At 40.4% G+C, this 26,226-nt stretch overlaps 1 protein-coding gene across 18 annotated transcripts in view; it reads left to right on the top strand.

Moving 5' to 3' along the window:
• Positions 1 to 26,226, top strand: part of pnpla7b (patatin-like phospholipase domain containing 7b) — a 496,626-nt gene that overhangs the window by 188,226 nt on the left and 282,174 nt on the right. For all 18 annotated transcript variants that reach the window (XR_011356222.1, XR_011356233.1, XR_011356243.1 and 15 more), the window contains one exon: positions 9,040 to 9,245. Coding sequence is in view for 10 of the 18 variants with exons in the window: in XM_069933113.1 (XP_069789214.1) it covers positions 9,040 to 9,245 (206 nt within the window). In the remaining 8 variants the exon portion in view is untranslated. The remainder of the gene's footprint in view (positions 1 to 9,039; positions 9,246 to 26,226) is intronic.

Below are 26,226 nucleotides of genomic sequence, written 5' to 3'. Positions count from 1 at the left end.
CTCATCGGCCCTTTTTATACAAGCTACAACTGCGGTATTATCAGCAAATTCGTAGATGGTGTTATTGTCATACTGAGCCATACATTCACAGTTCTTGCCTATCCTGGGTTGAGTCCTGCAGTGAGGGTAAACCCTTGCTGTAAGAAGGTGAGGACTTCCATGACGCTGACCAATAATATGTGGCATGCAGTGAAACCTAGATGCAGTCCCTGCACCAGCATAACTCAGCTGTGGAGAGCTCTTAGATGCAGGATGTGCAATGAATAAAGCTTGCTGCATTTTGTCTTTGCATCTTGTAGATTGCATGGACATTGCTCCACTGGCAGATTTGGTGAATATTATGCAAAACTGAGTTGAAGTGGGCTGTAAAAGTCGTGGCAGACCTTTTCCTATCTGTAAAAGCTTAGCAAAACTTTGTAACAGATTTTAACATGTCCCTGATCTTGATGAGCAGGTGTTGGGATGGGGATCTCATTTGACTTAAGTGTTTTTTCAACTAGATGTTCATGTCTCCTTTCCTGGCACATGTTTCCCCCCCTCCACCAACGAGAATGGTGATATGTCAGTATTTTGCATATTCTGATTGCTGTAACCAAGTCCTAGAGCACATCATTGGTCAGCTGATAGTGTTGACAGTCTTCAGCCTATTGAAGACTGAATCAGGGTTTAGCTTCTCCTCTTCTCCTCCCCCCCCCCCCCACCTCCTTCCTTAAGGGAGTTGTTTAGGGGAGACATTGGGCGGAGGTACTGGGCGATGGAGGAGAGTGTTTTTTTACACAGAGAATTGTGGGTGCCTGGAATGTGCCTGCCAGGGATGGTGGTAGAAGCTGAAACATTGGGGACATTAAGAGTCACTAAGACTAATGGATGAAAGAAAAATAGAGGGTTACGGGATAAGGAGGGTTTAGAACTTATTTTTTTTGGAAGGGATATATTGGTTGGAACAACATTGAGGGCTGAAGGGCCTGTACTGTGCTGTATTGTACTATGTTCACCTTCCTTCACCCATCCTCCCTTCCTTCCCTTCCGTATTTAAAGTAGGTTGAGACCTTGGCTAAATACCCAACTACATAAGGCAGAAGAATAATGAATAAGATTGATTTGGCTTTATTTATTCTTGGAGACCAGTCATTCAAAATATAATGATCTGCATGGAAAAGCAAGTGATGTGGAACTTAGAACAATGATTAGACAGTCATCAAATATAATCACTGACATATTTCATTGGAAAGAGGGAATATGAACATGCACATTATTAGGTTTGCATTTTGTTGTATGTCAGGTTCATAGTGACTTTAAAACTTTCTTGCTGTAAATTACCTAGTTTATATCTTCAGAATTTACTGTGTCATTTGGAGTTTGTATTGATGCTGCCCTTACATTTGTTAATATTCCTGTTAGAATCATTAACCGTTGACAAAAAAAAACGCTCTGTGTAGTATTTTGTGTTGCATCAGATTAAATTTTCTGTTCCCACCATCAATATGAGGTTTCTCTGTGGTCCGAAGGTCATCTGGATACAGACACTGGTCACAAGGACACACACATCAGAGACTGGGTATTATTTTGCCTCCAGACACCCAAAGCCTTTCCACTATCTGTTAGGTCCAAGTTATCTATGCGACGAAAGTGATGAAATGGTCAACTTCCCACAATAAATGCAACTCTGACAAAACCCTAAAGCTTATGAAATTATGAAAGTGAGAAATTATGGGCGGTGTTACAACGTCAGTGACTGGGACCAGGGTTCGAATCCCGCGCTGTTTGTAAAGTGTTTGTACGTTTTTCCCATATCTATATGGGTTTCCTCTGGGCACTCCAGTTGCCTCCCACCATTTAAAACATACCGGGATGTAGGCCATTTGGATGTAATTGGGTATCATGGGCTTGTGGGCCGAAAGGGTCAGTTACCATTGTAGCTGCTGTAATTCACTTAGTATACACACAATTTAAAGAATGCACTCACTTGTTCCTCAGTACAAAATGGAGTTGATTCTTTTTTCTTCTCAGTCACAACAATGCGTTCTTCATCCCACAAAACACCACCCAGCCAAACCCCTCTGACCTTCTCCTTGGCTCTCCACCACATGGGTGATCTCGACGTTCTCGCTCTCCTCTTCCTGTTTCCGAGATCCATCATAATGTACACCTCCTTCTGATCCAACCCACCTATACGCGGTACTACTCCTGTGTGTTCCCTCGGATACGTCATCAGCGGCGACCAGCAATGCTCCCAGCTCAGGTAGGTATGCGACTGCAACAGCCCCCCTCCATCAGCCTCTGAGCCATGCAAGGAGGTGACTGATTCAATCTGTCCCATTACATAATGGTCTAGAGCACACATGTCAAACTCTGGCCCGCGGGCCAAATTTGGCCCGTGATATAATTATATTTGGCCCGCAAGATCATATTAAATATATATTAGAGTTGGCCCGCTGGCCGCCGCGCCAGTATAGCGCATGCACACTGAAGGTGAAAATGAAGACGCCGGAGGTGTGGAGGGATCTCAGAGTCCCGAATCCCGGGGATCGGAGTGCCGCACTCAGCCCGCCCGGCTCCCGGACATACAGACGCGGCTGGAGTTGGGGACCATCCTCGCTGGGTCTGCGCTTCAGCGGCAACGCCGGACCAAATGTCTCGTTGGCGATGCCTTCCCCCTCACTCCGTGCGCGGCGGACACTGCCTCCCGCTCCTTTTGTTGGAGACGAGCCCGGCACCGTGAGATCGCAGTTTAATCCCTCTCCAACCATGGGATGGGGGTGGGAGCAACGCGCTCTTCTCAGCCAATTCCTCCACCGCCTCAGACGCCGGCGTTTCAACGGGGGGTTCGGGTGCCTTCATCAGGCGACCGACCTGTTGGTCCAACACAAGGGGAGAGCGTACAAGCTCCACACAGACAGTACCTGAACTCGGGTGAACGTGGAGCTGCGACCCCACATTCCACATCAGGACTGTGTGTAAGATTGGGAGCAGTGAGACGCAAGCTTATTTTGTTCCTGTGATTTAAGCCTTTCTTGGGGTGGGGGGGGGTCCTTCTCTGACCACTTGCCTAAAAATTAGCCAAATCAAATGTGGAGTTACCACAATACAACAGTTCTCAACCTTTTTCTTTCCACTCTCATCCCTGTGCCATTGGTGCTCTGTGATTAGTAAGGGATTGCTTAAGGTGGTCTGTGGGTGGAAAGAAAAAGTTTGAAGACCACTGCTTTAATCATCCCTCATTGACTCGTCATGTGCACGGTTTCAGAACGCTAAAGGAAATGGGCCAATGACAAAGACAATGACAATGAAAGAGTTTATCCAAATCTATTATTAAACATTTATTTTAATAAGAAAAAGTTTAACATTACATATGTTGAAAGAAGAGAAAACATGCAGATGTTGTTGAAAATTTTCTATAAATATTTAGTTCGGCCCTTGACTTAGTCCAAGTTTTTAATTTTGGCCCTCCGTGAATTTGAGTTTGACACCCCTGGTCTAGAGGGTTGACAGTCCAGCCTGACCTCATGCAATACTGCAAGGCGGGTGGTGTATACTGTAATGGACTACTTGGGTATGTTTTTGGGAGATAAATTGGTAAAATTAAGAGTAGGCTACATGGGTACACACACTTTAAAACGAATCTTATTTGAAATAATGAAGAATGCATATTCATTGACTTTACAGAAACAATGGAGAATACTATGCACATTTCACAAGTAGGTGCTAATTGAAATGATGTCATGAAATGAATGGACTGGAGTCAGGTCATCTGTATTGGACATTTTTGCAAGGCTTCTGTCCTCTGCAAAGTGCTCACTCAGAGGTCATTGAGAGGTTTGTTTACTTAAAACAACAGATGGGAGCAGAGACTAACTCCTGTTGTTTGCTGGAGAAGGAGGGGGTTGTGCAAGTGAGAGAGAGAAGGACATGTGGCTGGCAGTTTGAATCTCAGAGAGAGAGAGGGACTGAACTGTAACAGCCAGGAGAAGCTTGTTGGAATTGAAACAGAAGCTCCAGAGTGGCGGATGGCTGGAAGTGCTATCTGTCTGATGTTTCTCTTTGAATAAGAGGAACGGAAAGGAACTCTATGGTAGCCTGAAAGAAAGAGGTTATCATCTGGAGAACCCTGATGGGACAAGTTTCATCAACAAGACATTGAGGTGACTAATGGTGGTACCTTAGTTGTGGAAATCCTGGAGCAACACATCTCTCTGCAAACCTACAAGAACCTTCCTGAGCGGTAAACATTTACCTTTCGAGCACCAAAGCTTGATGAACTTTATACATGTTAAATTCTGTGCACTGTATAAGAATTGCCTGCAACTAGTGAAGTTGGAAGAATGAGAAGTGAGATTGAACTGTGAACCAAAGGACTTTCTTAAATTTAAACACACATTACATACACGTGTGCTTAGAGTTAGAAGGGGATTAAGTTGGGTAAGTTAAGTTAATAGTGATAAGTTAAAGTTTGATTCTGTTTTCATGTTTAAAGATAATTAAAAGCAACTTTTGTTTAAGTAATAATTTGTCGTGGTGAATATCTATTTCTGCTGAGTTTTGGGGTCCTTTGGGCTCATAACAAATCTCTGGCTGGCAGGGATTGACTGTTCCTTTGATGTTGGCACCGATGCAGAACATGGACCATCAATATACGCTGGTTTCAGCCTGTCAGTGGTGACCATGTTAGCTTTCTCATTTCTGTGAATCACAAAGTCTTAGCGTTGTAAGAGTTCAAAAGGTCCATCATTAACAGGCTGAAGTGGTCTGCAGTGTCATGTCGAAGGAATTCATGTGTATTGCATGTTTTAAATCATCTAGTACATATACTGCCAATGACGCATGTCACGTAGGTGTAGGTCTGAGCAACCGCATGCTTTTCTGAAGACAGTCGACGTAACTCGCCGGATCATAGAACGCTGTCCCTTGACCTGGATTCACAAACTCACTGGGCAAAGTCTGCTGCTGAACATGCAAGATCCAATTTCACAGCAGTACATATGCTAAGGAGAATCGTAGGCAAATACTCATCACCCACTGTCAATACTGTTTTCATTTGATGGTGGAAACTCTCAATGAACCATTGGCCTGCAGATGATAAGCCATATTCCGAATGTGGGTAGTGCCCGAAAGATCCCTGAGAGCTCGGAACAATGCCGACTCAAACTGAGTCCCTTGGTCCGCCATAATGGTGCCTGGAACACTGAAAGACGGAAGCCCTCAATCCACAAAAGCCCGAGCAATTGTCTCTGCAGAGATGTCATTGACAGGTATGGCCTCCTGCCATCTGATTGTACTGGTCCTCACGTGGGCAAATATATATATCCTCTGGATGACAGAAGTGGTTATACTAAGTCCAGGTACACGTATGGAAATGGGAACCTGGAATAACAAAATCCCCCAACCTGGATTTCATATGTCTGGAGATTTTAGAGCGTTGACATGGCAAGCAGGTTCTTGCCCATAATCCAAAATCCTGCTTAATATGAGTCCAGGTAAAATGTTCTATAATCAGTTTGATCGATGCTCTTCTACCAGGATGAGACAAGCTATGAAGAGCCTCAAAAATCTCTTGCCGCATTGCCACCAGCACAAAAGACCTAGGTCTCCCTGTGGAAAAGTCACAAACCAGTGTTTCACCCAATTTATCCAAGCTCACATCTTGTAAATTGAGATGTGTTGATCTGGTGATATCGGTTGAGATCAGGATCAGTGTGTTGAGCACGAGCTATGGCAGTGAAATCAATGGTAATCATTGTATGTAAGGCCTCAATGTTGTGTCTGGACAGGGCATCAGTCTTGGCATTCACCTTCCCTGGGATGTGCTGAATGTCTGAGGAAAATTTAAGATGAAGGCCAACTGCCGAATTTCCCATGACAAGTAGAGATGAGTGCTCATGTGTGCTGAATGTGTACTGTATGGTCTGTATAAATGGTGAAAGGGTAACCTTCCATCAAAATTGGAAATGTTTCACTGCAAAATAGATGGCCAGGAATTCTCGCCCGAACATACTATATTTTGTCTGGGCCAATGGCAGCTTGACTGAAATGAACACTAGAAGTTCCAACTTCCCACCAACTCTTTGTTCTAACACTGCGCCCATGGCACTGATGGAGGCATCCGTGGTCAGAGGGAGCAAGGCGTTGAGCTTTTGGTGTACAAGCATTGTGGCCTTCGCAAGTGCGGTCTTCACATAGTTGAAAGCACAAATGAGATCGTTGCCCAAACTCAACAGTTTTTTTAGAAATGGACTTATCAGGTTCCTTACATTATTAGGTAAGAGGTAAGAAAGGCACTGCAGCATTCAGCAGGAAACGGCAGTAGAAATTCATCACCCCTAAAAAAAAATGTTATAATTGGCCAAATATAACAGGTGTGGGAAAATCTCAAATTTCTAGGACTTTAGTTTCATCAGGCAAGATACTGTGCCGGTTAACTCTACATCCCAAAAATATAAGTTCAGCACCCCCAAAAATGCCCTTATTTGGATTGATCATAATACCAAATTCATCAAGCCTCTGGAACAGTGATATAAGATGGTGCTTGCGTTCCTATTCATCCATGTTCATTATAAGAATATTGTCGATATAGACATATACAAAATCGAGGCCGAAGAGTATGTGGTCCATAGTCCACTGGAATGTCTAAGCTACGCTCCGCAGACCGAATGGCATATGCAGAAATGCAGATGTGCTGAAAGGAGTAATTACGGCTGTTTTGGCAACATCAAAATGTTCCAATGGAATCTGATAGCAAGAACACACCAGATCTATTTTTGCAAACACATGTTTGCCCTGCAGGTTTGCCGAGAAATCATGTAAATTGGGAATATTGCATCGGTCAGGCATGGTGGAATTGTTCAGCACACGATAGTTGCCACAAGTGCACTAATCTTCAGGAGACTTCTTTGGAACCATATGCAACACCGAAGCCAGCTGTTAGATTTACAGACTATCCCCAGCTGCTGCATGCGGTTGAATTTTGCTTTTGTGATTTTCAGATAATCCGGGGCTAATCTATGAGCTCTCACTTCAACCTGAGGACCCTGGGTCTCTATGTAGTGGGTTACTGCATGTTTAATATCTGTATGGCAATACAGTGGAATCACTAGGTGAGGGAAATGCTTGAGGAAGGCAGGAGCCAGGTTGGATGCTCATCAGTCAGGTAACGACATTGGAGGGTTGACAGATGTAGCTCACTTCCATACAAGTGCTGCGGTTCACAACACAGCAATTCTTTAAATCCACCAGCAGCAAAAAATGTGACAGAAAATTCATCCCCAAAATGGAATTCGCCACATTTGCAACCTTGAAAACCCATTGAAATGGTTTGTTGAGACAGAAATGGAGCGAGAGTGACTTCTGGCCATACGTTTGACGATGAGAATCATTCGCGACCAACAGAACACGTGATATATTAGGGCATCTGTACTCTTCAGGGGTTGGAGGAACCAAAGAAATTTCTTTACCAGAATTGACAAGAAATTGAACACCCAAGAGACACTCTTTGAGGAAAAGAAGGCAGCTGAAATTCCCATGAGCAGCAGATGCCTCTACTGCTAGGCCTGGTCATTTCCTGGCTGCCATTTGTAGAAGTTTCAAGGTGGCTGGCAGGACCAGGAGGCAGTGCCAAATTTCCAGTTTAACCCTTTGTCAAGACTGGCCAATATCCTTTATTGACTTCCCAGTCTTGATAAAGGGTTTTGTCCTGAAATATTGACTACTTTTTTTTAGACAAGCAGCATGGTAACTGGCCCTTCCAATTAACCCACAACCCCAGTACATTTTGAAGGATGGGAAGAAACCCACATATATAAGGGGAGAGTGTACAAGTTCCTGACAGACAGTGCCAGATTCAAACCTGGCTCGCTGCACTGTAATGGCGTTGTGCTAACCGCTACGCAACAATGATGCTTCTCGAGCCACCAGCTCTGGGTGTTTAGCTTCAGATTCCAGCATTTACATCTTCTGTGGATCTCTCTTGACCTCTGAGAAGGGTAAGGATGGCAGGCACCTTCAGCTTTCCCCTCTAAGCCCAGCTTCTTTGAGGGAGAAACTTCCAGACAGACGTCAAGTGGTTCAAGATGCCTTCCCAATGCCACCTTTAGGGCAGTTCTGGGTAGACAGTGAATGCTAGCCTTGCTCACATCCTGATAAATTAGGGAAAAAAAATGAGAAAAATAGTTGTACTTTTAACTATGTGTTCAAGTTGCAAAATGGAGCGTAATGAGGATATTTTCCCTCCAAAAGGGTCAGATTTTTGACTGCTTTGCTAGAAGTTAACATTTTCCCCTCTTAACATACTTGTAATGTTTAAAATTTTCAAATCATCCCCTGTGCTTGAAGACACATAGCTACAAGCTCCTGGTCTTTCCTGTCCCGCACTAATTCTTGAATTCAAAATATCTCTGCAGTGTCTTTACAATTCATGTCAAGCTTTGAGTATCAACTTTGAGGTTTACACTGCTGAGTTTGTTCCCTGTCTGTCCAAACTTGTTCAATGTTGTACAATCTATCCTGAGTGGTTGGCAGGTTGATAACTTAGCAGCAATGAGCTAAATACACTTTTATTACAATTATTACAATTCTCCTGTGCAATGATGAGAGCAGTGAAGGTGCATCTGGCGATTGTCTAACCAGGTATATTTGAAACATTGCTGAATTTCCCTCTGGCTGAAGTATGGTAAAACCCCAATATCCAGAATTCAAGCAACGAGCAAAATAATTGTGGAAAATAGGAAAAAACATGGAAGTTTAAAATTGGCGCACCTCACCGTTAGTTTGCCAATGACACAACATGCAATCTCAAGCAACAGGAAAATATACTAATCTGGCATCTGCCAATTCCCATAGGTGCCAGATACCAGGGTTTTGCCATATAATGATTCAGAACAAAAATCAATGTTACTGAAAGCAAAGTAGCATTTTGTCTCGAGCAGTATTCCTCAACCTGTGTTTGTTTCAGGTGATCCTGGGATGCTTAAGGTGTTCTGTTAGTGAAAAAAAAATGTTGAAAATGATTAGTCCAGAACTTACTAACTACATTTGCTTCATTCTCAGGATGTCAGCATTCATTTTGTGCTGTCCGGGCTGTTACATGTTTACCAGCGAATGATTGACAGAGATGAGGAGAACTGCCTGTTTGTTGTTCATCCAGGAGAGATTGTGGGGCAGCTGGCTGTGCTAACTGGTGAGCCACTTATGTTCAGCATCAAGGCCCAAAGGGACTGCACCTTCCTGTGTATCTCCAAATGCCACTTTTACGAGTAAGTCAACCAGTCTCTTGCCTTCATTCTTGGTATTTTGCAATGGAAAGCAATTTCAATTCTTTGTTGAATTGTATTTATTGAATGAGAGAACTCTTGAGGTTCCACATTAACTCAAAAAGTGAGTCTAAATTAGAGTTAATTATTTTTGCTTCCTAGGTGCTTTAAAACTTGAACTGTTCAATTTTACAATCTGAATGTACATTCTGAGAGACAAGTCCCACAATGCAAGTGCCACTGAGGTTGAAGAGTCTGCAATGCCACTACAGACAAATGTGTATTGCGATGTGAGAAACTTACCAAGGCAGTTTTTCATGTAATTGGTAACACAAAAGTAAGAACAGTATTAGTGAAATAGAATAGCAACTAAGATCATGTGTCTCACCATTTATGTCATTTGACATCTATTCTTTGTCCTGACCAATTTGTAGAATAGTGACATTTCTAGAATATGCAACATCCCATTAAATTAAAGCAGAATGAGCATTTGTGAATTGATATCCACACAAACAATCAGATATCCGAATTGTTGGAGGTTTCTGCTTGGGGAGCTTTCAGAGCTACTTCAAGGGATGTAAAAGAGAATGAAAAGAAGAGACAGAGTGATTATAGAAATATCAGAAGTGCTTGTGAAATGGACTATATTTACTGATTTTTACCATGTGCAACTTTCTGGTCATTCATGGATGAAAATATAAAATTTTTGAATTGCAGTTCTGGCTTGGCTACTGTCCATTATACTAGTGCCTCATGTGGAACTGTCAATATCTCGCATCCCTCTCCATTATTTTTTACGTTGTTAAAAAATTTAAACCTACAGCATGGTAACAGGCCCTTCCAAATTAGTCTATAGACTCCATATGCTTTTGAAGACTGGTAGGAAACCGGAGTACTGAGAGGAAAACCACACAGACACAAGGAGAACACAAATGTTTTAGAGACAGTGTCGGATTTGAACCTGGGTCACTGGTGCTGTAATAGCGTTGCTCTAGCCATGCTGCCTATGTTTGGACCACAAGTGGAACTGTCAATATCTTGTCCCCTGTCCATTATATTTCACCACATTTGGTACTGTCAGTACCTAGATCCCCAATCCATTACATTTCACCACGTGTGGAACTGTCAGCATCTTATCCTCTGTCCATTATATTTCACCATGTGTGGAACTGTCAGCATCTTGACCCCCGTCCATTATATTTCACCACGTGTCAAATTGTCAGTATCTTGTCCCCTGTCCATTATATTTCATCACCCGTGGAACTATCAGTATCTTATGCCCTGTCCATTATATTTCACCACATGTGGAACTGTCAACATCTTATCCCGTCCATTATATTTCACCACATTTGGAACTTTCATTATCTTGTCTCCTGTCCACTATATTTCATCACACATGGAACTGTCAGTATCTTTTCACCTCTCCATTTTTAAAAATAATTTGATTTGTAACTTTATAGAGTTGAACATTACAAACATCACAGGGAATCACTTTTCCCCCTTTACGCATCAGTTAATATCAAGCCCTTATTCTCACCCCCTTCCCTTCTTCTCCCTCCCTCATCTTTTATGTGTCCTCCCATCCCAACATTAACAAAGAAAGACATAAATCTGCTACTAAATATAACAATGCAAATATACTGAAAATATGGGGTGTTGTGCTGGCCCCATCTCTGACTTATTTCCTCATTCTTGACCTTCCCAGACTTATGTGAGCTAATTGTGCAGACCTATTGACCACTATTTCCTTGGTAAGGTTAACCACACTTGCACTTCACTGTATCTCAGGTTTGGCTGCCATACCTTAACAACATGTCGTGTCACCCTCTAAAGTTGTAGGTAATTTTCTGAAGGGGAACACAACTCCTCATCTCCGTGTTCCATCACATTATGTTTAGCTGAGAGTCAGATTTCCAGGTAATCGCTATGCATTTCCTGGCCACCACCAAGGCAACTTTAACAAATTGAATTTGGTGTTTGGACAACCTCAGACCCACATCCATAATATTCCCCAACAGGAACAGTGCTGGATCCTGTGGATATTCCACCTCCGTAATTTTTTCCAGAATGCCCATCCTTTCTACTTAGAAGGGTCTCACCTTGGATAGGGGCACATTGCCAGGTTGAATGCACAAAGGTTCCTGTTTCTATGTCACATCTAAAACACAGTCTGAGATTTCTGGCTTAACCTTATGCAATTTTTGCAGTGTAAGGTATAGCTGGTGCAAGAAATTGTATTGCACCAGTCTGTATTTGGCTTAATAAATGCTGTCATGTTGTCCCAACAGAAGTCGGACCAGCATTGTTCAGGAATTCTTGTTGCTAATTCTGACTCCAATCTTTGCCTTGATTTATGGAGACATGGTTTTGGGCATTCACTTTGGAACAGGAGATTCATAGCGGAGATGAATTTACATGTGATCCTCTTTCAAATTAGAGCTGCTGTGTCACTGTGCAATGACAGGGCCATCATTGGTCTTAATTTGTCCCTCAAAAAAGATCTTAATTGAAATTAGCATAAGAAGGTCTTATTTGATAAATCAAATTTAATTTTTAATTGGTCGAATGACGTAACTGCCCCTTCTCATATCAGTCCTCAATACACCTGATCCCTTTCTGGCACCAGGTGTGCCATGGTCATAAGAATGAAATTAATTTTGGGTTAGGGGTGTTTTGGAGGACAGCCCTACTTTTAATCTAATAATCTGGTTTATATTTTGCCATGTTTAAATTATGTGCTTTAATATAGGGCTGTCTGTTTTTTTGGCTTATTAATTTAGTGTCCCATTTTTATATATATATATATATATATATATATATAAAAAATTTCTCTTGCTATCTTCTCCCTTACCATATGTAGACCAACTTGTGTCTTTGAGGATATGCCATCTTCCTCAAAGAATTATGTGATAAACCTTGACTGGGCCACCCAATAGTATTTTTTGAAGTCTGGGAGCCTCATTCCTCCCAGACTGTAATCCCAAGTCAATTTCTCCTTATTTCTCCTGTCTGACACCTCCGTTGTGTCTTAAAGAAAATCTGGGACAATGGCATGGGCAGAGATTGAAAAAGATATTGTAACTTTGGCATCATGTTCATTTTAATGCGGTTGACCCTGCCTACCAACGTTATGGGCAGGTTTTTCATCTGACTAGGTCCTCCTTAATCTTCCTACACAGGGGAGATAATTCATTTATATAAATTTTGTAGATTTTTGTCCACCCATAGCCCAGATACTTAATCTCCTTTTGTGACCACTTAAACTTACACTCTCGTTGATATTCCTCATAACCCCCTTTTATTAATGGCATTATTTCACTCATCATAATTGATTTTGTACCCCAATATTTTACCATAATTCTCCAGTATGATCTGTAACCTGGCCAATAGCCTTACCGGTTCTGACAAATATATTAACACATCATCCACAAATAAGTTGATTTTATTTTTCTTTCTGGCCCACTCTAAATCCCTTAATGCCTGGATCCCGGTGAATGGCTTCCACTAATGGTTCAATGCCTAATATGAATAGAGGTGGGGCAGCAGGCAGCCCTGCTTAATAGACCTAGTCAGTGGGAAGGCTGAAGATATTTGCCCATTGGTAACAAGCTTGGTCTTAGGTTTCTGGTATAATACCTTGACCCAATTTATGAATGATTATCCCAACCTGAATTTTTCCAACACTTCAATCAAGAAGTCCCACTCTAGTCTATCAAAGGCTTTTTCTCCGTCCAGTGCCATGACTATATTTGTATCCACCCTTGACTGTGCCAGATGTATTATACGAAGTAGACTGCCTTTCTTGCATGAACTCCACCTGATCTGGATTTATTAGCTTTGGCAAATACCGAGCTAATCTATTTGCCAGAGCCTTGGCTATTATTTTATAATCCATATTTAGAAGTGAGATTGACCTATAGAAAGATGGCTTTAGTGGGTTCCTATCCTTTTTAGGATTTATTGCCATTGAAAACATTTTTGGAAGGGCATGGGTCTCATCCGCGTATTCCAACATGTCCATGAACAATGGTATCAACAGGTCCTTAAATTCCATTTAGAATTCTGGGGGGGGGGGGGATCCCTTCCTCTCCCAGAGATTTGTTAGTCTGTAGTGAGCCCAGTGCTTTTACAATTTCTTCCTTGGAGAAGGGAATATCTAATACTTTCCTGCTCCTTGGGCTCTAAATATGTCAATTCCAAAATAGACAGAAATTCCTCCATTTTATCAAAATCACCCGTTGATTCAGATTTATATAACTGCATGTAGCACTACCTCAATGCTTCATTTATTTCTTTTGGTTGATAAGAGATCTTGTCTGATTCTTTTTGGATTGTATTAATTGTTCTTGTGGTTTACTCTGCCCTCAGCTGCCATCTTTCTCCCCAGCCCCCATTCTTCCTTTTCCTCTGGCACCAACCCAAAAACTTATGGGCTCTTTCCCCTCGCTTGTAGTTTGGATTTCAATATCACTTTTTTTCCATTTTATATGTTTGCATGCTATTGTACTTGAGTTTTTTATTTATTAGTGTTTTGTATTCTTTCTCAGAGACTGATTTTTGGTAATCCTTTTCCAATTGAGTTATTTCCTGTTCCAATTCATTGATCTCCCTCATATGCTCTTTTTAAATGCCTTTGGTCTATCCAATTATTTGTCCACTCAGATAAACTTTTAATGTATCCCATAACAGAAATTTGTTGGCGGTGGAGGTACAGTTTGCCTCGCAAAATATTTCTATTTGAGTTCAAATAAAACTATAGAATTCTGGCTTTTTCAATATCAACAGATTAAAGTGCCACCTGTATGCCATAGCTTGTTTGTTAGACATGAGAATGATTAAAGTCAAAGGCGACTGATCTGATAATAACTTTGCCGTGTACTCAGTTTCTACAAAGTGAAAAACAAGTCAATTCTGATGTGAGAATCATGTTGTTTTGAGTAGAAAGAATAATCCCTCTCCCTTGGATGCCAACATCTCCAAGCGTCCACTATATTTATGAGGGCTAGCCTTGTTTTTGCTGCCCTGGCTGTTGTCACTTTTTTCACAGATTTATCCAATACTGGATCCAGGCAAAAATTAAAATCCCCTCTAATTAAGACATTTTCCTGCTCTTCTGTCAAAAGACATTTTGGATAAATTTTTCATCATCAAAATTGATTGTGTATATATTCATTAGTGTCCTGGGTCCCGAATATATTTTAAAGTGTACCATTATGAATCTTCCCACTGGGTCTATTACCGTGTCTTCTACCTTTACTGGAATGTTATTCCCTATTAAAATAACTACTCCCTTAGTCTTGGAGTTAGGGGAGGATGCTATTACATGTCCCACCCAACCCCCTTTTTAATTTTTGATGCTCATTGTTTGTAAGATGGGTCTCTTGTAAAAAAGCCTCATCCACCTGCATATTTTTAACGTGTGCCGAGACTCTCTTCCTCTTCACTGACCCATTTAAGCTATTGACATTGAAGCTCAGGAACTTAATTGTTTCCTGCATTGTCCCAGTATTTTTTCTCCAGATTCCCTCCTTTTACATTTCTCTCAAAACATTTGTACCTCACCTGGTCCATTATATTCATCATATTGGGGCTGCCGACCACATTCAAAATAGATTCTGGAAAACTAAAACAAGAAGTAAAAAAACAAACAAATAGCATGTTATCTATACATCTTTCTCCCCAGCCCCCATTCTTCCTTTCCCTCTGGCACCAACCCAAAAACTTAGTGCAACCTCCCTTCTCATCTTGGCGGGTGCACATTGCACTTATCTTTTCACTTTACCGCCCTCTCAGTCACTCCAGACCTCACAACTAAATTTTCTTTTTTTTTATATATGAAAGAAACATTTTTGATAAACAAAGCGTAGTACTTATTTCTGTAGTATTTACTGCCAATTATTATTTTTTAAAATGTTTTTAAATTTTTCACACTATGAACCATATTAATCAAAATACACACAAACATTTCCCTCTTGAATATACACAGTGTCATTTTCTCCCCTTTTCCCCCCTCCCTTCCCTCCCTCTCTCCCCCCCTTCCAAACCAATTAAACATTCAACATATACAATACAATAAACCCATTAAACAATGTCATCACACAATGAAAATAAACAAGAAAATTGTGTCATCTACTTTTACACTCTGGGTCAGTTCATTTCGTCTTCTTCTCATTCTATCATTTTAGGGGGTGGAGGTCCGCGAGAGGCCTCTCTGTTGTGTTCCATGTACGGTTCCCAAATTTGTTCAAATAATGTGACTTTATTTTTTTAATTATTGTTATTTTTTTCCAATGGAATACATTTATTCATTTCCATGTACCATTGCTGTACTCTCAGGCTTTCTTCTGATTTCCAAGTTGACATTACACATTATTTTCCTACAGCTAAGGCTATCTAATAAATCTTTTTTGCGCTTCATCCAGTTTAAGGCCTAATTCTTTACTTCTTATATTACTTAGAAGAAAGATCTCTGGATTTTTTGGTATGTTGCTTTTTGTGATTTTATTTAATATCTGATTTAGATCTTCCCAAAAATTTTTCACTTTCTCACATGCCCAAATTGCATGTACTGTTGTTCCCGTTTCCTTCTCACAGCAAAAACATCTATCTGATACTGTCGGATCCCATTTATTTAACTTTTGGGGCGTGATATATAGTCTGTGTAACCAATTATATTGTATCATGTGTAACCTCATATTTATTATATTTCTCATCGTTCCGGAGCATAACTTTTCCTTTATTTCATTTTTTTATCTTTATGTTTAGATCTTTTTCCCAGTTTTGTTTGGGTTTATAGCTTATTTCATAATTTTCTTTCTCTTGCAGCTTGATGTACATGTTTGTTATAAATCTTTTAATTATCATTGAGTCTGTAATCACATATTCAAAGCTGCTTCCTTCTGGTAATCTCAGTCTGCTTCCCAATTTGTCCTTTAAGTAGGTTTCCAGTTGGTGGTATGCAAACATTGTACCATTAGTTATTCCATATCTGTACTTCATTTGTTCAAATGATAATGAATTCTTTCCCAAAAAACAATTTTCTATTCTTTTAATTCCTTTTCTCTCCCATTTTCTAAAGGAAAGGGATTAGTTGATTTTGCGTCATTAATAATTTTGGTAGTTGGTAATTTATTTTTTTCCTTTCTACGTGAATGTTCTTCCAAATGTTGAGCAGATGGTGCATTACTGGTGAACTTCTATATTGCACCAGTTTGTCATCCCACTTATAAAGTATATATTCAGGTACCTTCTCCCCTATTTTATCTAGCTCTATCTTGGTCCAATCTGGTTTTTCCCTTGTTTGATAAAAATCTGATAGATATCTTAATTGTGCTGCTCTATAATAATTTTTAAAGTTTGGTAGCTGCAAACCACCTTGTTTGTACCATTCCGTTAATTTATTAGAGCTATCCTCGGTTTCCCCCCTTTCCATAAGAATTTCCTTATTATTCTCTTTAGTTCATTGAAGAATTTCTCTGTTAAGGGAATTGGTAACGATTGAAATAGGTATTGTATCCTTGGGAAGATATTCATTTTAATGTAATTTACCCTTCCTATCAGTGTTAGTGGTAAATCTTTCCAGTGTTCTAAGTCATCTTGTAATTTCTTCATTAATGGTTGATAATTTAATTTGTATAGATGGCCTAGATTATTATCTAGTGTAATACCCAGGTATCGGATTGCATGTGTTTGCCATTTAAATGGTGATTCTTTTTTAAACTTTGTGTAATCCACATTATTCATTGCCATCGCTTCACTTTTATTTGCTTTGATCTTGTACCCCGATATTTCTCCATATTCCTTCAATTTCTTATTTAATTCTTTTATTGATAATTCTGGTTCTGTTAAGTATACTATAACGTCATCTGCAAATAAACTAATTTTATATTCCTTCTCTTTTATTTTATTTTCTGTACTTATCAGTTCTGCCAATGGTTCTATTGCTAAAGCGAACAGTGAGGGAGAGTAGTGGACATCCCTGCCTAGTTGACCTGCTTAATTTAAATTGTTTCGATATATATCCATTTACTGTCACCTTCGCCATTGGTCCCTTATATAATGCTTTCATCCAATTAATATATTTATCTGGTAGGTTGAACCTCTGTAATACTTTGAATAAATAATTCCATTCTACCCTGTCAAAGGCTTTCTCTGCGTATAAAGCAACAGCCACTGTTGGCGTCTTATTTCCTTGTACAGGATGGATTAAGTTAATGAACTTACAGACATTGTCCGTTGTTTGTCTTTTCTTAATAAATCCAGTTTGATCTAATTTTATTATTTTTGGTACACAGTCGGCCAATCTATTTGCTAATAGTTTTGCTATTATCTTATAATCTGAGTTAAGTAGAGATATTGGTCTATACGATGCTGGTGTTAGTGGATCTTTCCCCGTCTTTGGTATTACTGTAATTGTTGCTGTCTTACATGAATCTGGCAAGTTTTATGTTTCTTCTATCTGGTTCATTTCTTCCAGGAGAGGAGGAATTAATAACACTTTAAATGTTTTATAGAATTCTATTGGGAGTCCGTCCTCTCTAGTCGTTTTGTTGTTCGGTAGCATTTTTAATATATCCTGTATTTCCTCTATTTCAAATGGTTTAATCAACTTCTTTTGCTCCTCTTCTTGCAATTTCTAGTTCAATTTTAGCTAGAAACTCATCTATTTTGTCTTCTTTCCTTTGTTCTCAGTTCGGTATAATTGCTCGTAGAATTCCTTAAAGTTTTCATGGATCTCTGTTGGGTTATATGTAATTTGTTTGTCCTTTTGCTTTGATGCCATTACCATTCTTTTAGCTTGTTCTGTTTTAAGCTGCCAAGCTAGTATTTTGTGCGTTTTTTTTCTTCTAGCTCTTAATACTTCTGCTTTATTTTCATTATGTTCTTCTCCACCTGATACGTTTGTAATATTTCGTATTTTATTTTTTTGTCCGCCAATTCTCTTTTTGTTGTATCTTCCTTTGTTGCTAGTTCTTTTTCTGTACTTACTATTTCCCTTTCCAGCTGTTCTATTTCCCAATTGTAGTCCTTTTTCATTTTAGTTACATAACTTATTATCTGCCCTCTGATGAAGGCTTTTATTGCATCCCATAATATAAATTTGTCTTTCACTGATTCCGTATTTATTTCCAAGTACATTTTAATTTGGCGCTCAATAAATTCTCTAAATTCCTGTCTTTTAAGTAGCATGGAGTTTAATCTCCATCTATATGTTCTTGGTGGGATGTCCTCCAATTCTATTGCTAATAACAGGGTTGAGTGATCCGATAACAATCTAGCTTTATATTCTGTTTTCCTAACTCTCTCTTGGATATGGGCTGACAACAGGAATAGGTCAATCCTTGAGTATGTTTTATGTCTATTCGAATAATATGAGTATTCCTTCTCCTTTGGGTGTTGTCTCCTCCATATACTCCTGCATTGATTTAGCCATAAATTTGGCTACTTTGTTCTTTTTGCTACTCTTTTGTCCAGTTTTATCCATCTTTATGTTCAAATTAAGGTTAAAGTCCCCTCCTATCAATATATTCCCCTGCGTATCTACAATCTTCAAAAAAATATCTTGCATAAACTTTTGATCTTCTTCATTAGGTGCATATATATTGACCAAATTCCAGAGTTCTGAATATATCTGACACTTTATAATTACATATCTCCCTGCTGGATCTATTATTTCCTCCTCTATTTTGATTGTTACATTTTAATTGATTAATATAGCTACACCTCTGGCTTTTGAATTATATGATGCTGCCATTACGTGCCCTACCCAGTCTCTCCTCAATTTATTATGTTCCACTTCAGTTAGATGCGTTTCCTGCACGAATGCTATATCTATTTTTTCTTTTTTCAGTAAATTTAATAGCCTCTTCCTTTTGATATGGTTATGTATTCCGTTAATATTTATAGTCATATAGTTCAACATGGCCATATCATACTCTGTTTACATCTCATTTCTGCTTCCTCACCACCACCTTTTCCCTTTTCCTCATTTTCATTTCTCAGTTTTCCTGTTTTGAACGCAATGTATGACAACACTTCTAAAACATAAAATACTTCAACCACTCCCACATCTAAAATTCCCTTAACTTCATGTGTTCTCCCCCATCTCTGAGTTGCCCCTTGTCCCTTGCCGGGCAACCACAACTCCCTTCTCCATTCAGACTGCGAACCTGTTCGCAAGTGTCAACTGATTTCGCAGTGACTGTTATTCTCTCCCACCCAACACCCTTCAGAAAAGACTTTTTTCTTCACATTAAAACAAAGCTCCCCCTCTTTTCTTCTCCTTTTTCTTTTTTTTAAACCCCTCTTCTTTTTTCCCCTCCTTCTCCCTTCCCTTTTCTTCCCTCCTTTAGTTCTTACTTATACATTATTTTTACTTCTTTATATGTAGTTTGTCATCATTCTTCGTTCTTGTTACATCTCTTCATCTCTCTTTCTGTCTTGCAGGTGTTCTGCAAATTCTCGTGCTTTCTCTGGATCCGAGAACAGTCTGTTTTGCTCCCCCGGGATAACTATTTTAAGCACTGCTGGATATCTTAACATAAATTTATAGCTTTTTTTCCATAGGATCGATTTCACTGCGTTAAACTCCTTCCACTTCTTTAGGAGCTCAAAACTTATGTCTGAGTAGAAAAAAAAATTTTGACCTTTGTACTCCAGTGGTTTTTTGTCTTTTCTAATTTTATTAATTGCCTTCTCCAGTATATTTTCTCTTGTCGTGTATCTCAGAAATTTTACTAAAACAGATCTTGGTTTTTGTTGTGACTGTGGTTTCGGGTCTAATGTTCTGTGTGCCCTTTTTATTTCCATTCCTTCCTGCATTTCTGGCATTCCCAAGACTTTTGGGATCCATTCTTTTATAAATTCTTTCATATGTTTGCCTTCTTCATCTTCCTTTAGGCCCACTATCTTTATATTGTTTTGGCTACGATAGTTTTCCATTATATCTATCTTCTGAGCTAACAACTCTTGTGTTTCTTTAACTTTTTTGTCACTTTCTTCTAATTTTTTTTTAAGTCGTTCACTTCCATTTCTACTGTCATTACACGTTCTTCCACATTTTCTAATCCTTTCCCTACATCTGTTATGACCAGCTCTATTCTACTCACTTTTTCTTCTGTACTTTTCAATTTTATTTTCATTTCACTAAATTATAGTGTCAACCATTCTTTTAATGCTTTCATTTGTTCTTGAAATTTTTTTTTATCTATGTACTGTCCATTCATTTTACCTTCTATTCCTCTGTGCAGAGTTTGGTGTTCTTCTGTGTCTACTCTTAGGTTTGTGTCTTCTACTTCTCTTCATTGTGTCTCTTGTGACTTTCTTGTTCAGCTGCTTATCTCAGTTTGTTGGGCTTTTTTTCATGGTTTCTTGATGTTGGTCCTCTTCTTCTGGGCTGGTTATCTGTTGGGCCTCCTGCTTCTGTTTTTCTTTCTCATCCCTCCCTTTCCCATTGCTTTCCTTTTCTTCTAGCTGGGAACCCTGCTGTCAGGCATCTCTCAGCTGTTCGTGCTGTGTAGTTTCACTCCACATCTGGTCTCCCTTCCCATTGGTGTTCTCCTTGTCCTTGTTGTGCGCATCGCGCATGTGTGATTCCTTGCGCATGCGCAGTTGCACTCTTCTGTTTGGCTCAGTGAACCATTTTTGCAGTCCTGCGATCGGTAGGTTGCGACCCTGCGGGGTTTCCACTAACCTCGGGGAGCGGGCTCCTCTTTCCATGGTGGGTCCCTGCTTTTTCGTTCAGGTAAGGCCTTCTCCTTTCTCTTCTGGTGTCTTTCCTTCTTTTTTTTCCGTTTTTGGTTTTTCTTTCTTGGGTGCCATTTTCTTTCTTTTCTCCACACCTTTATCTTTTATTTGTTGTGTTCTGTGTATCTGGGGCTTTGCTTTTCCTGCACTTTTTTTCTTCTTTTCTGGAGAGGGCTGGTATTCTCCTACCGGCCACAACTCCATCATGTGACTCCTCTACAGCCAATTATTGACAAGATAATTTTCCTTTCATTCTTTCCCTTACCATCTTCCTTAGGCAGTCAAAATACTTACATATTCTAGGACTTCGTAAAAAATTTTCTTCCACCCCCAGATAAAAATACTTTTAAGGTTGCTAGGTACAATAAGTTAGACCCAATTCCCTTGTTTCTTAGGACTTTTTTAAAACTGGGTCAAACACTTTGATCTTTTTAAAGAGTGCTGTAGTTAAATCTAGGTAAAAGAGGATTTTTATCTCCTTCAAATTCTCGAGCCCCTATAGCTACTGTATGCAGGATCTTTTCTCTGTCTTGATATTTTGTAAACCTAATCAAGACAGACCAAGTTTTTGAAGAAGGGATTGACAAGTCTCCTCTATCTGAAGGAACCACCCCCCATCCCCATTCTCTCTTTTCCCAATATTTCCGGGATCCAATTTCTAATAAATATTATTCGGTCTCTTCCCTCTACCTCCTCTTTTATCCCTACTATTTTTATATTATTTCTTTTGCTTAAATTTTCTAGTTCATCTAATCTTTCCCATATTTTTTCTTTCTCTATTACCCAGGTATCTCTATCTCTTTCTAGTCTTTCAATGTTATCTTCCACCCTTTCCACCCATTCTTCTACCATAGCCACACTCGCTGATAATTCTCCCACAGCTCTCTTAATTTCTCCCATTTCCTTTGATAAATCCTTTAAAAGTTTCTTTATTCTGTTTTCAGAAGCCTCCACCACAGCTTCGATCATTCCTTTAATGTCCTTTAGAGGTTTTAGTCCCTCTCTTTCTTTCAGTCCTGCTTTTCTTCTCTGTTAGTGGTGTCAGATCATCCTCCTCCTCTGCATTGCTCCCTGCACTGCTGCTTCCCGACGCTCCTGGCTCAAAGTCACCCATATCGCCGCCATGTCCCTGCCCCATTCCGCAGGTAGGGTCACTTTTGTGGTGTTGCCTGCGCCTTTTCCCTATCCCTCTCGGTCTTTTGGCACGGGATCATTATCTCTCGTGCCTCCCTTTGCCCTGCCACCACCCTGATGCTGACATTGTTTTCCACCCTTCTTTCCCTCCGCATGCGGGGTTCACCTTGTAGCACTGGCGTCATCTCCTCTCCGACTGTGTCCGCGGTCTTTCCTGAGCCCACCAGTGTGCATGATCCAGTGCTTTCAGGGTCTTCCCTCCTACTCTTTCCTCAACATCACATGACTCCTACACCCCTGTCTATTACATTTCACCATGTGTGGAAATGTTGGTATCATTCCCACATCCATTATATTTCCACCAGGTATGGAGCTGTCAGCATCTTGACCCCTGATAATATTTCCACCTCGTGTGGAGCTGTCATCATCTTGACCCCTGTCCATTATATTTCACCAAGTGTGCAGCTGTCAGCATTCCCAGTTTGTCATCAATGCAGGAAAAAGGAAGTATTCCAACTGGCTAATTACAGTCAAAACTGTTGAAGATATAATTAATTTACGAAAGACCTTGATTTTTCTATGTATGGTGATATACAGGGGAAAATGACGAAGTTGTTCATCAAGTTGTCATTACGTCTTATTTTACTTAATACGAGAAATTGATAGGTAAAGTTGGGAAAAAAAAAGTTTTATTTACATTGCCCATCTGGCAGGGTTTGGTATCTTTCTTAAAGTTCAAGAAAGCCAAGCAGGCGTTAATATCTTGATCAGGGTTTTGTCAGTCCTTTCCCAAGGGATGGTTGTGTATGAGCCTTGCTTTCTTAAGATTTCTTGAAAATATCATAGAACATAGGCATATAATATCACATCACAGTGCAGGCCCTTCGGCACTCAATTTTGTGCTGGCATGTATTTACTTGCAAAAAAAAAAGTCCCTTTTTAATGCATTCCAAGTGCCCATGACTCTCAGTGTGTCCCCAAACTTTTCTCCCCTCACCTTGTACAGATATCCTCTGGTGTTTGCTGTTTCCACCCTGGGATAAAGACGCTGGCTGTCTACCCTATCTATGCCTCTCAGAATCTTGTCCACCTCTGTTAAGTCACCTCTCATCCTTTTTTTGCTCCAGAGAGAAAAGTCTTAGTTCTGCTAACCTTGCCCCATAAGGCTTATTTTCCAATCCAGGCAACACCGCCTCTGCATCCTCTCCGTAGCTTCCACATCCTTCCTATAATGAGGTGACCAGAACTAGAATATTAAGAAATGTGTACAGAAATCTGTGAACAAAGCTGCAAAAGGACACTCTGGGTTCACTACTTCTCTAGTGCTTTAAGGTGTGGAAGATTACACCAGCATCACCCCCTGGGATTGCTGACATTACTAAAAACATGCTGACTACAAAACAAAGGAAGTGTACAAGCTACTTAAAAGCTACCTTGGTTCCTTCCTGAATGCACGATCATGGGACAGTACACCCTAACATTGAAGAGAAGGCAACTGAACAATGACTTTTGTGTTCAAAAGTTAGAACATCTTTTTGGGTGATCTGTCAGGATGAAGGAAGATTTGCTTCCACTCCAGTTCTGTTGCTTTGTACAGCCTGAAGATTCCTCTGTGGGATCCACAAGCTCTGCTGCCAGTTGGACAGGAGGCACATCCCCTGTAAGTGAACGATTGAGGAAGCAGTGGGTTCTTTGCCCTTTTCAGGCAAGACTTGCATGTGTCCTCCATGTGCTCCCTTTATAGACACACCGAGAAGTTTCCTGCCTTCCACGTTCTAGAGCTTTCTTTTGGGTGGTCACAGGCCAGGGGCTAGTTTGAATTCAAGGCTTCTTTGAGAGTGACCTTGGAGTGTTTTCTATGACCTTTAGGAAATGTTTTACAAAGCTCAGCTACATGCTTTGGGAGCTTGAAACTAGATGTCTCAGTCACCCCCTCAGCCTTTGAGTGCCATCAGATCTTTGGTGCTGAGGATGCTTGTCTGGCTATTTTCAACCTTTAATTACCAATTCACCCCCCTCCCTCCCCCCAGGAATCCCTTCAAAGTTTATGGGCCCACTTCCCTGTGAAACAGTCAAGTTTTGGTTTCTTCTGTGCTTCTCTCCTATCACTATACACACAAAAAAATATTTATATAATGCGAGGTTAAAAGAAACCAACCTTAAACGTACTGTGGCCTTAATGAGAATGGCTGGTCTAGCAGAGGGCACTGGCATTTGTTTACTATCCTGTGCAGATCACTGTTATTTCAGATACATTCCCCTCTCCTTGTAACAGTTGGAAATAATGTTCTCTTCAATTTTCCATTCTGCTCTTCTCCACTTTCTGTTCCCTGTTTTACTAGGTTTGGCCATCCGCCTGTAGGTAATATAGTATTTGACTTTTGGCTCTTCCCTTTCCCACCATCCAGGGACCCAGGCAGTCCAGGTGGAGTATCGAGTCACTTGCACTTCGTCCAATCTAGTGTATTGTGTTTGGTGTTCACAGAATGATCACTTTCACACTGTAGAAACAAAAGGCAGATGGGTGGTCACTTTGCAAAACTCCTGAGTCCAGTGCACAGGTGACCCTATACCACTGGTTGCCTGCCAGTCAAATTCACCATTTCATTCCATCTCTGTCAGTGATGATGAGGCCCAATGCAAGCTCAGGGAAGAACACTTCATTAAATGTCTAGACTTGTTGCAGTCTTCAGATTCAATAATTAGTTCTCGAACTCTAGGTAACTCACCCTTTCTTTCTATTTATATCAGAGCTGGCCATTTTTGTCAACCATTCATCTATGATTATTCTTTTTCTACCTTCATTTGTTTCAACTGACCTACTAGGCATGTCCCACCACCTTACAATCGGTGACATACTACACAAATAAGCATAATCTGCAAGTTAGATCCATAGAACATTACAGCACAGAAGCAGGCCCCTTCAGCCTTTCAGGTTTGTGCCGAACCATTTTATTTGTCTTGTCCCACAAACCTGCACCCAGTCCATAGCTCTCCATACACCTTCCATCCATGTAAGGTACCTGTCCAAATTCTTCTTAAATGTTAAAATTGAACCTGCATTCATCACTTCAGCTGGCAGCTCGTTCCACACTCCCACCACTCTCTGTGTGAAGATGTTTTCCCCTCGCATTCCCCTAAACGTTTCCCCTTTCACCCTTAACCCATGTCCTCTGGTTTGTATCTCACCTACTCACAGTGAAAAAAGTCTGTCTAGATTTACTCTGACTAGACAACATACATGAGGTTTAGGCAGCAAGGATCAGATAGGTCTATTGAGGAATTTCGGGTAGCAAGAAAAGAGCTTAAGAGAGGGCTGAGGAGAGCAAGAATGGAACATGAGAAGGCCTTGGTTAGTAGGATTAAGGAAAATCCTAAGGCATTCTTCACTGATGTGAAGAACAGAAGGATGACAGGAGTGAAAGTATGACTGATTCGAGATAAAAGTGGGAAGATGTACCTGGAGGGTGTGGAAGTCATGAAGTCCTCAATGAATACTTCTCTTCAGTATTCACCAAGGATAGGGACCTTGATGATGGTGAGGACAATATAGGTGGGATTAATGTCTCGAGCACGTTAATATTAAGAGAGAGGATATGTTGGAGCAGTTAAAATGGATTAGGATGGATAAGTCCCCAGGGCCTGACAGAATATTCCCCAGATTGCTCCACAAGACAAGGGAGGAGATTGCTGAGCCTCGGGCTTGGATCTTTGTGTCCTAGTTATCCATGGGAATGATACTGGAGTATTGGAGGGCAGCAAATGTTATCTCCTTGTTCAAAAAAGGTAATTATAGACCAGTGAGCCTTGCGTCTGTGGTGGGCAAGCTGTGGGAAAGGATTCTTTGAGATCGGATCTTTGGGCATTTAGAGAATCATGGTCTGATCAAGGACAGTCAGCATGGCTTTATGAAGGGCAGATCACGTCTCACCAGCTTGATAGAGTTCTTTGAGGAGGTCACCAGACATATTGATGAGGTAGTGTGGTAGATGTGGTCCACATGGATTTTAGTAAGGTTTCACATGGTAGGCTTATTCAGAAAGCCAGAAGGCATGTTATTCAGGGAAGCTTGACCATGTGGATTCAGAATTGGCTTGCCTGTAGA

This window comes from Narcine bancroftii, chromosome 1, assembly GCF_036971445.1.
Source record: "Narcine bancroftii isolate sNarBan1 chromosome 1, sNarBan1.hap1, whole genome shotgun sequence".
NCBI classification, from domain to species: Eukaryota; Metazoa; Chordata; class Chondrichthyes; order Torpediniformes; family Narcinidae; genus Narcine; species Narcine bancroftii.
Note: the sequence above shows the minus strand (reverse complement) of the source record. Positions and strands in the feature narration are given on the sequence as shown.